Raw genomic sequence first — 18624 nt, forward strand, 5'->3', positions numbered from 1 at the left:
AGTGGACTTCAGTCTCAGCTTGCGAGGATTTCTATCCATTCTGTTGTGTACATGACTAGCAAAATGATTTAATGCACACAAACAACCAGCGATTAGGTCATTCTTAAAAATTCTGTTTATAAAAAAATTGGACCTCATAAAGAGGGTGAAAGGATAATAAAAACAAGCTGCAGAGCACACAGACTTTTTGTTGGGCTAGCACAGCTGATTTGTATTAGCTGAATGACCTCCTAGCCTTTAAGATTGTTAACTTAGAAAAATATTCCCTTAAAGCTGCAATATTCCTTTTCAAACCAAAAAATAAGACTCTTTCCACTTGAAGTCTTGGAGCCGTCTGCATTTTCTGATATATACTCTTGCACACTGTAAAGTAGCAAAATCTTATGTAATGGTCTTTCTGTGAATCTAAACTACAGGCTTTTTTTTAAAAATAGAAAAAAAAATCTTTTTCTAAGCATTACATAACTAGATGGCTTGATTTTTTTTTTTTTTTTTTTAATGTAACCTGCACTAGTTTGGAGTGGTTATATGTACATTTTATTATATAGATTTGAAATATATTAGTAAAGTTCAGATTTCCATATATTTGGTTTGTTCTCATTTTAGGACAAAAAGCCCTTGAAAGATTTATTAGAGAAATATATGTTAAGCAAATACATTCTGTAAGAAATAGCACTAACTTTTAATTTTTAAATGATCTATTTATTATTTATCAGTGCCTTCGAAGGAGAATACACACATCACAAAGATCCTGGAATATATAAATGTGTTGTTTGTGGGACTCCATTGTTCAAGTAAGTATGTTGAAAACTTGTAGGTATGGCTGTATCACAGATGGCAACAAACTAGTTATTGCTCGTTCATCTTAGAATCTTTCCATTACTGAATTTTCTTCTGTTTTCTATTTCCATTGATCCCCCACAAAACAAAAGTGATTATTGATTTCATGATAAATTACCAGTGTGACAGACTGGCTGATTTTACACTACTTGGATCTTTAAAATACCCAGCATTAACTTGTTCATATCAATAACCATGGTGCTTAGCAGAGCTATGAAAGAGATTTTGGCAAGCATAGAAATGTTTATGCAGTTACTGATTTTTTAAATCTTCAAATGATGGCCTTAAATATTTATTAGAACATAATGAAAAGTTCTTCATATATATCCTTCACATTGAATAATTTCAACCAAGTAGATTATACTTTTGCAATGAAGGTAAGTACCTGTATTGAATGTAATATGGGAACATACCTTTACATAGGTAAGCAAAATGTAATATGAGGTTAAAAGTTTTTGCATAGATTCAGAATCTTTATATTAAAGATTCCAACAGTTTGCCATAAAATAGGCAGCACATTGGACTTTCTGACTGAAATAGTTCATTCAGATAGTGTATTCTGGAGATTCTGGATCTTATTCAAGAAAGGAAAATCTTTACCAGAAATTTATTTATCTAGGTGGAGAAAATTCCAGAAGTCCTATACTTCCCATGGGTTGCTGATTTAGGGGAATAAAAAGGCAGAGACCTTAATTGGGAGTACATGTCATTGGCTGGGTGTGGTGGCCCAGGCCTGTAATCCCAGCACTTGGGGAGGCAAAGGTTGATACATCACTTGAGGTCAGGAGTTCGAGATTAGCCTGGCCAACATGGTGAAACCTCTTTCTCTACTAAAAATACAAAAATTAGCCAGACGTAGTGGTGTGCGCCTGTAGTCTCAGCTACTCAGGAGGCTAAGGCATGAGAATCACTTGAACCTGGGAGGCGGAGGTTGCAGTGAGCCAAGACCACGCCATTGCACTCAAGCCTGGGCGACAGAGTAAGACTCTGTCTCCCAGAGTTTCTTAGGGGAAATAAATAAGGATCTGATACTTGTAGTTAAAACACACTTAATATCTCTCCATAAATGTTCTTCTTTTAAAACACCAGCATTTACCGATTTTCTAGAAATAACAGGAAACAGTAGTTTCCTTGAAGTTAAAAAAAAAGAAGATTTAAAACTTTTCTTACATTGCACAAATGTTATTGAACATTAGCATGGGTTGAGAATCTGTTCTGAATTCTTATGTATTCCTCCTATTAAAAAACCAACCCTTCCAATTGTCACCCATTTCCTCTCAGAAAACACACTCCTTATATAATATTTCAACACCTTTAGCTTATGCTATAATAGTTATGGTATAAGCTAAAATAGTTATGATATAACACTTAAGATAGTTGCTGAGCCATGTTAAACTTGTTAATATCCCAAATGGTAGAAATTGGCCACATCCCCTTTACTTTTTGCTTCAGATTCTCTATCTCCTTCTCTATCATGTGATTCACTAAAGAATGGGATCTAAGGAAAACTTACTGTTTTAAATAGGAAACAGAACCACTGTAAATGAAGGATTTAACCCATGTGAAGTTTTTGAGTCACAAATCCTAAAAGCAAGACCCTTATCCAAACATAGGTGCTAGTGGGAGTCAGGTTTCACATTTGGTGTGATACTGCCTCTGTTTCGTCTACTTCTGTACTTACAAGGAGAGCTTTTATTTTCCACATTTATAAGAAATGTGGTTTAATAGCTTTATTCTACTTATTTTCTTTTTTTAATCGTTTGCTTTTTTTTTTAACTTGTTTTCTTGTCTATTTTGGCAAAAAATTCCTTGCTGTATCCTTCACTGGAGAATGTAGTAGAGTAGCTCATTGGTTTAGTGCCAATTTCTGTATGTGCATTTTCCTGAAACTGATATGTCTGAGAGTCTGTGGTTGGCTGAGTCTTCCTCCCCATCTCCTTTATCATGACCACCCTTCTCCCACTTCAGAAAAGATGACATAGCTTTCACCTAGCCCAAATCTTACTATGTATGGCCCTGGGGTACAATCTCCAGGGCATCAAACAAAATGAAAGTTTGTGAATGCATTACTTTAGAGAGACTCATTGAAAGCAAGGTAAAAATGCGTTGGTAAAAAATAGTGAAATAGTATTTCATCTTGGTAAGGCTCCTGGCACAGTGCAGTCCACCTCCCTGCCTATCTGCTTATCTGTCTCTCCATCTGCTGTCTGTCCATTTATTTTTTACTAGCCTACTTAAGTGAGAGGGTTGCCATGAGAACATGTATTCACATCTTTATTCAAATGAAAAAAAAAAAAAGAAATAAATGAAAGTCTTTTTTTTGGACACAGAATACATCTGATTTGGTTGATTAATTTGACAGTGAGGACTGGCTTTGTAAATTATATGGTGGACTTATTCATCTGCTAAGTGATCTAAATATGTAGCTCTAAGGTTTTAACAAATACACATTTTAAGTATGCATAAAATGCACAAAACACCAGAAAATTAATCTTTTGCAATTAAAAAAATCCTGATAAGAAGTTTTAACTTAATTTAAAATATATGAGGAAGCATGTGTCAGCACCCAGTCATGACACAGAATATACAGTATTTTGAACAGTAAAGTTTAATTTACAGAATTATGAACTGTAAGAGAAGATTGTGGTAACAAGAGTTTGAGTAGTAAGAAATGAAGAGAAATTCTAAAGAATACAGGAATTGCAGATATAAGAAACAATCATGGCTCCTGGGACTGAGATAGACAGCCCAAGGAATCCCCTGCATCCCTATGCACACACAGGGCTGAGGGCTAGACCTTGTTGGAGAGGGCATGGCTGTAGCCACTAAACAGCAGAGAAGTTGGTACAGTGTCATGATGGTGCAACTTGCTGGAGGCTTTCTGAAATCTGAAATTTGCTGGAAATTTCCCTCTGGGATGCTGTGGAAAGCTGTTTGCAGGGCATCTCAGTGGAGGCACTTCACTACCAAACCATCTGAGTGGAGTGCCGGGGAAGCTGCTGGCCGCTGGGTGCTGTCCATCGCTGTGCACAGAGAGCAGCACCTGGCACTGAGGAAGTCACTCATGCAGCCGGGAAGCAGACTATGCTACCTAAGCTGGATGCAGAAGGAGCTATGTGCTCTGCAGGAATCGGGTGCTGGAAAAGCTGCATACACGGGAGTAGATGGGTGCAGGAGAATCCAGTTACATAACAGGAGCCTGGCACTAGAGAAGCTGCACACACTGCAAAAGCCTGGAATGGAGAAACTACATGGGCTGTGGGATCTGGATGTGAAAGATGCTGCAAGCGCTGGAGGAGCTTGTTAAGTAAGCATCCTGAAACCAGAAAGGAAAGACCTTTTCCTCCTGCAGTCTGTCTCCTGTGCCCTCAGCTGGCAAAGATAAACATCATGCTGGCTGATAAAGAAAAAAATCTTTAAAGGGTCCAGCCCCATTTTAGCAGAGCAGGCAAAGAAGATGGATTTAGAGGTGAGAGGCTCTAACTTTATTTGATAACTGGCACAAAGTCTATTTTTTTGATATCAAAATTGTTTTAGGGGTTCAAGAGCAAAAGTTTCAAAACCACTCACTAGTCTAGTAAATTAATGTTGTCATTTTCAGGGACCCTGTAGATAATTCATTTTATGCTTTGAATACAAAATGTAGGAAACAATTGGGTGTGTGTGTGTGTGTGTGTGTGTGTGTGTGTGTGTATGTGTAAAGTATGTGGAGTTTCTGTTTGTTAGAAAGGAGTGAGGGTAGAAAACTAGACGGAAGAGATTAACTAGAGGAACAGCATGAGAAATAATAGTGGGAGGGAAATAGGTAAGACAGAAGAAATAAGAAGAGTGCCGAAGTTAAAGTGTCTAATCATTATGAAAAGTTCATTTCCCCAACTGCTATTTCTACTATCTTATTCACACTTAAAATACATGTATGTATGCATGCACACACAAGCATAATCTCATCATTTACTTGACTGCTGTGTGTATTTTACTTCCTTACAAAAAAGGCCATTCAATTATTCTCATTTCATTTTCAAACTTGTACTCTAAATACATTCCCTCTCTGAACAATATACTGCTTTCTTACTGCTTACTAAGGACAAGAACCTCATTCACAGCCTTCTTATAAACCAAATGTATAATTTATTCCATGGTTCACATTTTCTTCACATTCACAAATTTTACCAAGTTAGTTTATTTCTCATATAGTACTACAGACTTTCAGTTAGTAAATTAACTGACAGAAGTTAGAGTGTTTTCTCCTCTGGTTATTTGAACTTTTAAAATTGCATAAAGTGGATTTATTGCACATCAGATAAACCAAAGAAGGCACTGGCAAAATAATTTAATTTAGAAAGTATTTTTGACCATTTATATTTTGCTTTGGTTGACACTTTCCTAGGTTTTGTGGAATAAATAAATTTATGAATATTTTTTTCCTCAAGGTACTTCCTTTTTTTGGCATAGTAAGAAAAACACAACAAACCACTAAAAAATATGACAAAATAGTGTCTTTCTGGATGTGCCTGTTTGAAATGCTTTTATGTGTAATAGGAAAGATTATGACTACGTCAAAGTCAGGTAAGATTTCATGAGGAGATGAGAATACACTTTACCAGGCAGAGAGAAGGGTTCAGTTTTTTCCAGGGGGAGGATGCCTAATAGAGAATGCCATATGAGAAGAGGGATCAGAGATAGGATAACAAGTGGATTTTTCAAGGATATGGAACACTAGTCCAAAAGGAGTGGGTAGGTGGGTTATGTTGGGAGTAATGAGAGATGTGGCTGGGGAGTTATAGGGGACCAATTAAGGAAGTCCTTGGATGCCAGAGAAGGCATCTAAATTCCTATTAGAAATCTTTGAAGCCTTGGAATCTTTTCCTCCATAAAGCCCTATCTGATCCTTCTAGTGTGAACTTGGGTGTCCCTCATCTCTGCTCCATAGCACTTTGTATGTACTTCCATCATCGCAATTTCTACTTTGTTTTATAGTTATCTGCTTATGTGCTTTTCTGCCTTCTAGGAGTGAATATCACAATGGCAAGGCCATACCTTAGTCATATTTATATCTACAGCTCCTGGCACATAATAATCACTGAATACTTAGTTGTTGATCACATGCATATCTTAACTTTGTTTAGATAGATAGTGAAGAAATTTTGTATGTGGTAATAGCATGATGAAAATGAGATGTAAGTCATAAGAGTGCACAAGATAGATTCTGGGAGTGAAAAAAGTAGGAAATTAACAGCCTCAGTGGGAACTTTTTTCTCCTTGTTAGCTAATAAACCTCAACACTATGCATATGCAGTCAGCTTCTGATAATTTTGTTTGAGACTTTGAAGAACCACATAGGACATTTTAATATTCTGTATACACTTATTCAGCAGGCCTTGCACTGAATAGCTCATTTTCTATAGATTCACTAATGATAATGATAATAATGCTAAAACAATGGATAACACACATTACTTACCATATGCCACAGGGTTCTTAGTACTTCATGTATATGAACTCATTTAATCTTCATAACAACACATTTTAAAGATGAAGAAACTGAGAGAGGATAAGTAACTTGTGAAGATCACACAGCCAGTATACAAATGGATTTAGAATAGTAGCACTCAAACATTTAAAAAAGAAGAAAGTTAAAGAATTATAGTAGAATGAAATTTTAATATTTTATTTTAGTCACTGGTTATTTTGCTTAGTATCATTGGAACAAATGAGACACACACAAACATGGACACACACACACACACACACACACACACACACCCCTCAATTGTTTGAAAAATCTGTTTGTCATAGTACTTAAGTACTTAAGTTGAAAATTGAAAACTGTCTCAATGTGGGAAGGGCTAGCCCAAAAGTAATGAGATCCATCATGGCAGGTCATCAAGGACTCAGTTTCAGGCTGGCTATTATCTATCCTTAGGGAAGTCCCTTGGAATCCTGACAGGAAAATGGAGCCAATGTTCAGGAAGTTATCAGGCCATTCAACATCTGGGAGCTAGGGCAGCAGCTGGATTTATGGGCAGGATTTTAGTAATTGAAACTGGGAGGTCATTTTATTTTCACTTATTGATTCCCCGTCACATTTTCTCAAATAGCTGTGTTCCAAATTTTCACTAATCTTTTTTTAAAAAAATTCTCTCCCTACGTTTTTTGAGAAGATTGACACCAACTGACGTGAACTATCTTAAATGTGTATCCTACTATCTGGAAATTTCTGTGTCTTCATCTTCATCAATCAGAACAGGCTCTAGCTAATAGCAGCTAGTGGTGCCTGCTGAATATCAGGCCAGATGTTTGATCTCAGATTCATCACCTGTAAAATGGGATAAATAACACCAAACAGGTGTGAAAACTAATGCTGAAAAATGCCTTGATGCCTTGTATATGCCAGGTATTCAACAAATGTTAAATACAATTGTCCTGTCCAAATTTTGGGAACATATCATACTATCACAGCAGCCTAAAAAAAATCCTTACAATGTGAGAAAGTACAGGCTTTATTAGACAGAGTCTGTCTGTTAACAGTGGATATTAGTATGATGAGTCACAGCTCCAGCTGTGTTGCTACATTTCAAATGGAACTCTGCCGCAAGACTGTTCACACATGCTACATTTCACATGAGCCTCCTGTGCAACTTTATTCTAGGCTACCAGAAAATTTAAGCCATTTTTCAGCTCTTTAAGAACATAAGCCCTTTCACTGAGGAAATTCCAGTCCAGTGCCACACACAATTCACTCAACAGTGCTATTCCATTCACCACTAAAGAAGACTTTCAACATGAACTTTTCCCTCTGTGATGCAATTGTGTGTGTGTGTTGCGGGGGCGGGGGGGCGGGAGGATGTAAGAGGAGAGTGAGAAGATAGAGTTTTGCCATTTTCCTCTCTATGCAAATACTGTCTCTTCAACCTTTTTAAAACTCTCTTTGTGATATTTACCGACCATTTCAGTCACTGTGGAATTCTGTTAGTGAGAGTAAAATGAATTTAACTTAGGCTTTCTTTTTATGGAACTCTAGCTGGAAATTGCTCATAATTCCAGAAAATGTTTCTTAACCTCTAACAAACTACATTCAACTTGAATTTTAAAGATTTGAATTGCCTCTCACCTTATTCAAAATCCTTTAACAAAGAAAGCTTTCCAGCATAAAGAAACTGTTATGAAATAAACTAGAGTTCTGAGTGGCAGCTTACTTAAAGTTGTGTTATGGCTGAGTAAGTCATATATTATTTTGAAGAGAATATAAAATTGACTTCTCTCACAAATTGCGCAAATTTTCTCTCAGCCCACTGACCCTTCCTGTCTTGTCCCCACATACAATGATTTATAGGAAAAGTATTTGTAATAGAGACAGTTACTTTTCTATCTTCAACTCAACTGAAAGCCCAGAGAAAGACCACATCTGGATTGGAAGAAAAGAACTTGCTTGAGACAGGGAACAAAAATATGGCTAAAGCGTGATTTTAGAAGAAAGAAAAGAACATTAAAAGCATGGCATAAAAAAAAGGAAAGAACAACTCCATTTGAAAAACTGGAAAACTATAGCAAGGCATGATTCAAAGTATAACAATATGCAAAGGTAATTATAACTGCATTTTTCTTTTTTAAAAGTTATATACACACATGGAAAAGAACTGAAGCAATACCTATATATAAAATACCTAGGTGCCTGAAGGTGTGTGGGGGAGTGTGTGTGTGTGTGTGTGTGTGTATGTGTGTGCATTATTTGGGGAAAGGAACATGAGGAAAGAATAATCTTGCCTTGCCTCATATTACCTAAATCACATTCTCAGTTCTTTAGTTAATTTTCCAAATGCATTACATTTTTCTCAGTGAATTAGAATGGATAGTTAGAATAAACCAGGAAACATAGTAGGCAAAACTTTTAACTGTAATCCATGTACATTTATCTTGTTTGAATAAACATGAATCAGGAAATTAATTAATATTATTCTAGTTCAAAAACTTTAAATTACTTAAAGGCAGTTTACAAAAAATAATGTACAAGTTTTAGCAAGTACTTCTGAGGTAATTCACAAAGCTTCTCTTTTTGTAAATGAATAATTCTTTTATTGAAAAGTGGTTATTGAGAACTGCCCAAATTTTAATCAGATAGGTGGCTTCCATGTATTTTACATGTGGATAAAGGACCTATCACATAACACTGTCAAACAAAAATGCAGAAGCCATCCAACTCACCAATTGGAAACATGGTGTCTTAAAAGTTTCAGCATAGGCTGGGCATGGTGGCGCTCACCTGTAATTCCAGCACTTTGGGATGCTGAGGCAGGTGGATCATGAGGTTAAGAGACTGAGACCATCCTGGCCAACATGGTGAAACCCTGTCTCTACTAAAAATACAAAAATTAGCTGGGCATGGTGGTGCGCACCAGTAGTCTCAGCTACTCAGGTGGCTGAGGCAGGAGAATCGTTTGAACCCAGAGGCAGAGGTTGCAGTAAGCTGAGGTCATGCCACTGCATTCCAGCCTGGTGACAGAGAAAGACTACATCTCAAAAAAAAAAAAAAAAAAAGTTTCAGCACAAATTTGTTGCATAACCATAGGCAAGTAATTTAAACATTCTATCTCATTTTTCTCAGCTTTTAAATAGTGAAAATAACATCAACTCTTTCTAGCTTATAACTCTACCATATCAAATGAAAGAATCACAGAAACATGCTAGAAAATACATAAAGATGGAAGTATTAAGATTTGTGAAAACTGCCACTTAAAATTAAGTATACACTGTAAGCTATAAACAGCATGCAAATCTGAAATTCTCAAAATGAATTCAGTATAATTGGCTTTTGATGTCAACATTTTGCATATTTTATAACATATTTGACACAGTGATCCATCTCATCCAAAATATTTTTGGTTTCTGTTGAATAATTTAAAAATGCTTTAGTGTGGATTCTAAATTCTCCAAATTGTATGACTTAGATGAGTAACAGAGTTTTAATACATTTGTCATTTGTAAATCTCCCTCCCCAACAAAACTGTAAACTTCTTGAGATAATAGGTTATGATGTAGGGTTTTTGTAGCCCCACCTCTACTCCATTACAGGGGCATAGGATTTTGCAAATCATAGGTACTTATTTGTTAAATAAATACAGTTTAATCCTGATCAGAATAACAGCAGAATAAAATGATTCAAATTGACACTAAATGGTGGAAATGTAAATAGATAATTGGTAATGGATTCTCATAATTATTAATTTCCTACCATGATTTCTAAAGTATTTTTTTTGAAAACTACTCCTGGAACTTACTTTCAGTAGATGCTTATTTCAACAATAGCATTGCTTCCAACTGTAAAGTTTTACCTGTCTCACCAAAGAGAGCGGTGACAATGTCTATGGCTAGGACCTTTAACAACAAAATAGTAAATACAGCAAAAAGTCACAAAAAATAGGATCAACCACCCAAAACTACATTAAAAGAAAAATTCATAGTCAAGCCTTTTTATTATCAAATATAAGAAAGATTAAAAATAATAAAACTAAATCTTCATCTTAAAATGCTAGAAAAATAACAGCAAAAAACAATAAAAGAAAATGGTATAAAATGTCCACCTTTTTCCTCCAGGCATTTGACAATGATAAGCATGAGAAGAGAGGTAAAGATTCCAGGCTGGGCATGGTGGCTCACACCTGTAATCCTAACACTTTGGGAGGCTGAGGCAGGTAGATAACGAGGTCAAGAGACAGAGACCAGCCTGGACAACATGGTGAAACCCCATCTCTACTAAAATACAAAAGAAATTAGCCAGGTGTGGTGATATGTGCCTGTAGTCCCAGATACTCGGGAGGCTGAGGCAGGAGAATTGCTTGAACCAGGGAGGCGGAGGTTGCAGTAAGCTGAGATCATGCCACTGTACTATAGCCTTGGTGACAGAGTGAAACTTTGTCTAAAAAAAAAAAAAAAAAAAAAAAAGATTCCAGACGTTCCAGACAGAGACATATTCCTGAGAAGCAGAGATACTAACAGACAGTTGTTTCTCAACCTCAGCACTATTTACATTTTGTGATGGACAATTCTTTGTTGCGGGGAGCTCCCCTATACATGGTAGGATGTTTGGTAACATCTCTGACCTCCAACTAGATGCCACTAGCATTGTCTCCACTTCTTCCACAGTTGTGAAGAACGAAAATTCCTCCAGACATTCTCAAATATTCCCTGGGGCAAAATTGTCTCTTGTTGAGAACAACTGATCTAGACAACCAATAGAACAGTAAATCTAGCTCTACCTCAACAAATAATAAATCAAACACTGACTTTTAGTGTTTTCTGATTTCTGTGGTGCAAATACTTCCACTGTGGGCTATTTCAAGTAAAAATATGACATCACTAAATGTGGGGTTGGAAAGGGATATTTGGTAATGCCGTTACATAATATTTCTGTAATATAGACATGATAGTTATAAATAATTTAGTTAAATGTAGTTAAATAATTGGGATGTGATGAATTTTGAATATTTATTATCTTTGTTTTTAATATAATTCTTTTAATTATAAATTTACATAATTTATTTTTAATAATGACTATGTTTAGCAACTAGCTTAACAGGTTCCTTAAATGTTAACAATAGGTTCTTCCAAGCTTTAATACACTACTGTAATAGGGGCAAACAAAAGGTAGACGTAACAAAAACTGCAGTTCAATCTCAAGTTAGCTCAGTCCCCAAATGAATTAAGGTGATCTTCTACCTCCCTTTCCCAGTCTAGCTGGCTATCAGAGGATACTCTATGGAAGAAGATTAAATTATCCAGAGTGCAATTTTTCATGCACAATGCTTGGCATTCATAAAAAAATTACTAGGCATACCAAAATACAAGATCAAGGGAAATAAATTGACAAAAGAAACAGGTCTATACATGACCCAGATACATAGATATTTAAGTTAGGCTAAAAAAAACTGTGATTAGAATATCCAAGAAAATAGATGATAAGATGGAGAATTTCACAAGAATGCTGGAATCTATTGTAAAGAATTAAGTATTTTTAGGGCTGAAAAATGCAATAACTGAAAGTATAAACACAGTAGATGAATTTAACAGCAAATTAGACACACAAGAAAGTAGGATTGGTAGACAGCAACAACAAAAAAACAGGTTAGTAGAAAATATTCAGACTGAAGCTAGGAGAGCAAGAAAAAATATAGATAAGATAAGAAATATGTTTCAGTTATAACATTTATATAATTAGAGCTTCAGAAAGGGAGAGAAAAGATGATGGGAAAGAAGCAATATTTAAGAGATAATTGCCAAGAATTTTCTGAAACTGACAAACTGAGAAAAACCATCAAGCTACAGATTCAAAAAGTGCTTGAAATCTGAAACAGGATGAATAGCCATATCTTGATATATCATATGCATATTATTACTGCTGAAAATGAAAGGCAAGGAGAAATTTTTAAACACATCCAGATAAATTAACATGAAAAAAAATGTAGAATGTTAAATAAATTCAAGAGGATGATCCAAAAAGACCAATAAATTTGACCATTTCTGTCAAGTGTAGTCAAGAAAGAAGGGAGGAAGAACATAATGTTTAAAACACTAGAAATGAGAGTAGAATAAAACCAAAGATATGAAAAAAATAATTTTAATGTAAGAGAATACTATGTATAACCCAATTCTAATAAATTTAAAATCTCAGGTTGATAATTTTCTAAAAATAAAATACAAAATTTGACTCAGGAAGAGTTACAAGAGGAGCAACCTCAGAAGAAATTGAGTTATCACAAAAATAAATTATTCCCATGCTATTGTAAACTGTGTCAATTAATGAAAATAGAATAAGTCGTACAAAATTCTTGACAAATGTAAAGTACCCCTAAAACCAAGAGCTGATAAAAGGTATTCAACCAAAGAAAAACTATAGATCAATCTGATTTATGAAAATAAAATGCACTCACATTTTATTTCAGCACTGCTCACAACAGCCAAGATTTGGAAGCAACCTAAGTGTCCATCACAGTCAAATAGATAAAGAAAATTTGATACATATACACAGTGGAGTAGTATTCAGCCATGAAAGATGAGATTCAGTTATTTGCAACAACATGGATGAAACTGGAGTTTATTATGATGTGAAGTTAAAGTAAGCCAGGCACAGAAAGACAAACATCACATGTTCTCACTTATCTGTGGGTGCTAAAAATTAAAACAGTTGAACTAATGGAGATGGAGAGTAGAAGGATTGTTATTAGAGGCTGGAATGGTTGGGGGGAAAGGAGGATGATTAATGTGTAGAAAAAATATTGACAAAGAACAAAAAAATAGAATAACTAAATAAGACCTAGTATTTGCTAGCACAGCAGGGAGACTGTAGTAATAAATAATGTTATATTAAAAAAAAACTAAAAGAGTATAATTGGATTGCTTGAAACAAAGGATAAATGCTTGCAGTAATTACCCTGGTATAGTAATTATGCATTGCATGCTGATATCAAAATGTCTTAGGTAACCCATAAGTATATACCTACTATATATCCACAAAAATTAAAAGTAGAAAAGAAAATAGATGTAAGAATCTTAACTTAAATATTAGTAAATGGAATATAGCAATATGTTGAACAAGTAACATGTCATGACAAGGTAAGGTTTATTTCAGGGATGTACAAATGGTTCAATACTGGGACATTTTAGGAAAAATGTAATCATTTTAATATGTACTCAGAAGAGATTTTATACACATTCAAAATGTATTCTTTAATTTAAAAAACTCTAAGTATAAATGAGTACTGTGTTTCATCAAATCTAAGAAACAGTTTGTAAGGGTATAGAAAAAAAAACAGTGTTTTTTCCTATTCTCTCTGACCACTCAACACTACAACAATACAAGTCCTATATAAGTGGGAACTTGTATAACATTGGGGTGATGTAGGCCTTTCTAAACAAAATTCCCAAAGCAGAAATCAAAAGGCAAAAGACATTGGATTGGACTACTAAATATTTTACATTTCTATAGCTCAAAAACACCATAGAGTATATTGTAAAAAAAAAAAAACAAAAAAAAACCAAGCAAACAGAAAAATATATGCAGCCTATTTGATGGACAAAAGATTAATTTTAAAATCAGTTGAGAAAGATAAACATCAGAAAAATGAGCAGAAGATATAAACAGATATTTTTCAGAATAAGAAATACATATGATCCACAAACGTAGGCAAATATATTTTACCTATTAATAATAAAAAATGAAGTAAAAGGATGAATAACTTTTTACCTACCAAATTAGTGAAAATTTCCAATACCATCAAATTAAGTATTGATCAGAGTATAGGAAATTAGCACTTTCAAATACTGCAAGGTAGAGTGTGAATTGGTAGTACCTTTCTGGATAGAAGTTTAATAAGTTATTTAAAGGTCTTAGAATTCTGCATGCCATAGGTCTAGCAATTACACTTCTAGGAACTTATTCCAAAAATCATTTTTATGCATAAAGATATAGCTATAAGAATGCTTTTAGTCATTCTTCTTATGATAGCAAAAAATAATTTCAATATCCAAAATAGGGGTCTACGTAAATGAGCTATGTGGTGAAAATATATCTGACATTTCAAATAATACTGCAAAAGAATGTTTAATTATCTGGAAATAGATTTAAAATACATTTATAAGTCTAAAAGAATACTAACATATGATCCCATATTTATAAAATATGCATACCTATACATATATGCATAGGAAATAGTTTAAAAGGTTTTGTACCAAATGTTAACAGTAGTTATCTCTGGATGGTGCAATTAAAGGTGTTTTTTGAAATCTATACTTTTAAGTTTTTCTAATATTAGCATGTATTTTTAGGGTATCAGAAAAACATTAATATTATTTTAATATTACCTTTGCTCAATGTGTTACAAACACTAAACAATTTACTTTAAAAACTTACTTTAAAATAAATATACATCACTTCTCTATGACAAAAGTTATCTTTTCCCAATGATAATTTGGAGGAATGAATTAGAATGTAATTCCACATTTATTTTTAATGGCCAAAATCCATGTTGCCCATCTACTCACATTTGTGGTAGATACTTTGCCCACTCCTGTGTCTTCTAAGTTGTTGCTGCTTCCTTTCTTTTTTATCCCTGAGTGACTGGTAATGGTGATAACATCTTAATGAAAGGTAGTCACCGAAGCTTAAACAGCTCAAACCTTCTGGTTTCAAATTCCCTCCCTCACCATAAGGGAGGAGAAGATGGATATCTTCCATCTTCCTGTAGCACTTACATGGTCCTACTCCCAGAAACTTAGAGGCAATCGATGAAGGGTGGGACACCAAAGTTAGAAGATTTACATTTATTTTTAAACAGATTTATTTTATTAACTGTTTATCATGTTTGAATATTCTAAAATTGGGGATATTTTAAAGCCACCAAGATTATTGGTTGAGAATTTACCAGGCATTTTTGCTAAGCTCTTTAAAGAAAACTGTCTCCTTTATTTTTTACAACTTAAATAGAAAATCAAAGCTCACAAAAGGTATGTAATATGTTCAAGGTAACACAGGTAGTAAGAGATGGAGCTAGGACACAGATTCTCGTCAGTGTGGTCCCCAAGGCATCCTTTCCCAGCTCTGATATTATGTTATAATGCTTCCCTGTATTCTGGCAGATTCTTCTTTTTGCTGAGTAATTCACCATCTGGTAGCTATCACATTCTGGTGTTAATTGGTGCTAATTTTCTGATGATGGCCAATGGCTATATTTGGATTTTAAAGTGGAAAAAGCTATGATTAAGGTGTAATACATGTGAGGTTAAAGTCGGGATTTTCCCCACTTCCCTGTGTGACTTTGAATAAGCTACTTAACCTCTATGAGCCTTAATTTCCTTGTTTGTAACATGAGGATAATACCCTTGTCACAAGAACTTTTGAGAGGATTAAGTAAATAATGTAGAAATGTTTTGTAAATGGAAAAAACACTGTAAATGTGGAGCATTGATACTAAACAGTATAAGGATTGGTATACATAGCACTTTTCAGAACAAAGGTTCATCAGTGAAAGGGAGGCATGTGGCTTATTGGAATAGAGACAGGAGATCTATTAGGTAAGTACTGCTTTAAAATTCTGAGAAGGTTTGTCTGTTTGCTGCATCATATTCTGTTATTGGTCGTCTTCTGGGTCAGTTCTGGTTATTACCAGTTGGTGTTGATAACTAGTGATAATTTGCCCACAGTGGGTGGGATGGGGAAGAGAGTGATCTTGCTTATTTAGAGTAAAAAGAGATCTAGAGAAACTTAGGAGACAATAGATAATTGTTGGAATATCTTACCAATTGGCCAGCCTATATCCAGAGCACTGTGTGGTTCAGTATGAGGTCCTCACTTTAAAAGGTTTATAGACATAAAGTGGTAAATGTATTATTTTTTGCCCAGACTGGGTCTTTTTCTAGATTTTCACCTGTTTGGTGCTTAGTTCAGTGCATCCCACCAAGACAGCTTTGTAACAGTGATGCTTAAAAAGTTTTCAATGTGGAAGTTTATACAGTGTGAAGGGACATTTTTTGACTTCCCCACTGGGCAAAAAGTTACATTCAGAGAAGAGCAACTGATGGTTAGGAGACTCAAACCCATGTCATTTTGAAAAGACAGTGGAGGAGAACTGAAAAGCCTTAGCTTAAAGGGAAAAGTTGTGGAGCTGGCAGGGTCTACTTCAGTAGTTTGCAAACTTTGCTGTCCATTAGAACCATACATTTGAAGCCTCTCCTCAGACTTCTGATTTAACAAAATTATAGTGCATTCCAGAATTTCTTTTTTTAAAAAAAATTCTCCCATAATTCTTTTTTTAAAATTTTCACAAAATATTTTATTTAATGCTATATAAATATTATCATTGCAATGGATAAGCAGTATAAAAATTGAGATAGTTTCACATTCCTTTTTTTTGGGAAAAGTCTTTGAACTACTGCATATTTCACATTTGTAGCAAATCTCATTTCTGCTTAATCACAAGGGCTCAACAGTAGGACTGGTGACTACAATGGGCAGCACAGACTCAGACTCTAGAATGATTTTATAAAATGAGATTTAGTGAAACAACTCATCTTGAATGTAATATAAAAATTTGTATATAAAATTTGATTAAATAGGAAATTATTTTCTCTTACAGCATTTTGTATTTCTTATTCTCACAGTGGTTAGCAAATCGAAGTCCTGAAATAAGTTTCCTAGATAACACTGGTCAAAGATTTTCTTAATATCTTTCAATGTTTATTGTCTAAAATTGTAAATTCCTGAATAATAGATATCTTCACTAAAATTAATGGAAATTTCTAGTAGAACAGTTTGAAACATTAACTCATTTTTTTTCTTTTAAAGAAATTGTTTTGGTATCCTATAGCCACAGCCAACAAATCATCTTGAAATTATCATCCCAATAAAAATAATATATTATTTGTAATACTGAGAAATCATAAAAAGCATTGTTTGACTTTGAAAATAGCTTGATTCAATCAATCCACTTGGGTATACTGGTGTTTATACATATATAGTTTGTATATATGGGGTGTGTTTGAGTGTATGATTGGTTCCCACGAGTCTAGGTGAGGGTTAAGGAACCCCTGCCTTAGGGTGATGTCAGTAGTCATGCAACAAACACTACAAACAATAAGCATGGTGAGCTGAAAAGATTTATTAATTGTCTGTATGCAAGGCTGGTGAAAAGCTATTCCTAAAGATTAATTTGATGTTTAAAACCTAGTTTGGAAAGAAAGATGATGCATTCAGTTTTGGAAGCCTGATAGATTTGAGATTTTAACATAAATTTTTAGGTATATCAGTCTTCCCCAAAGTGTGTTTCACTGAATATTTGTTTTATCAGACCATTACATTTACATAACGCTAGTTCCAGCACATGTTAATATGTGTTCTGTGGAAAAAAAAAAAAAAAAAAGAGTGCCATGGAATAGGAAAATAAACGATGGATCTTTGGGAAACACCGAATTATAATAAGTCAAATGGTTGACTATCATAAAACTCACGGAGCCTACACTAATGTTCATTGTAGAGCTCCAGGGGTAAAATATATGTAGCACTTTCAAAATTTTTCACCACAGAAAATGTTTTCAATTGAGGAAATGTTGCGAAGCTAATGTTCCTGATAACACTCGTAGGAAATGCTAAAGTAGATAAGGAAGATATTTAAGTTTACTACAAAGACCAAAGTTAGATGTATATGTTTTATGGAAAGGATGAATAAGGCAGTGAAATGCTGCAGAGACTCAGCACAATTAGAACCAGTTATTTTAGTTGGCAATATTAGAAAACAATTTTAATAGAAGTAGTAGTGAAAGAGGATTGTGAAGATGTTAGGATACAATCTCATGTTTTCAAATCATGAGCTTAAATGGAGAAAATGTGTTAAAATATTTAAAATTGGAATTATCCTGGAAAATATAGTCATCATAGTTATGCTACTATAGTTAAGGTAGGAGTGGTAAAGCTAACTCCTTATAATAGGAGGGAAAGTAGACTCAAGGAAAAATTTTAATTTTTTGGATAAACTGAAGAAAGGTGTAAAGAGAGATGCACTTAATGTGCCAGAAATGTAGGAAAGATATTAAAGAACAGGTAGAATAAATTTTTAAAAAGATTAATTTTTCTCCTTCTGGGGGATAGTAAATTTTTTTAGATGAATAGTTGTATTGGATTTTTTAGATTAATAATTGTCCATCTATGAGATTGGTTTTCTGTATTCCATTTTTTGGATTAGCTGGTTTCTTTGCTTGTGTATTAGTGTCAAGTATGCTTGCCATAGAGTAGGAGTTCAA

General features: G+C 34.3%; 1 protein-coding gene across 3 annotated transcripts in view; it reads left to right on the top strand.

The window, feature by feature from the left end:
- Nucleotides 1-18624, top strand: part of MSRB3 (methionine sulfoxide reductase B3) — a 186150-nt gene that overhangs the window by 50408 nt on the left and 117118 nt on the right. For all 3 annotated transcript variants that reach the window (XM_012444910.3, XM_012444913.2, XM_021670230.2), the window contains one exon: nt 717-794. In XM_012444910.3, the coding sequence (XP_012300333.2) occupies nt 717-794 (78 nt within the window). The remainder of the gene's footprint in view (nt 1-716; nt 795-18624) is intronic.

The sequence above is a fragment of the Aotus nancymaae genome, unplaced genomic scaffold (genome assembly GCF_030222135.1).
Source record: "Aotus nancymaae isolate 86718 unplaced genomic scaffold, 86718_ANA_hifiasm-v0.15.2.pri h1tg000016l, whole genome shotgun sequence".
Taxonomy (NCBI): Eukaryota; Metazoa; Chordata; class Mammalia; order Primates; family Aotidae; genus Aotus; species Aotus nancymaae.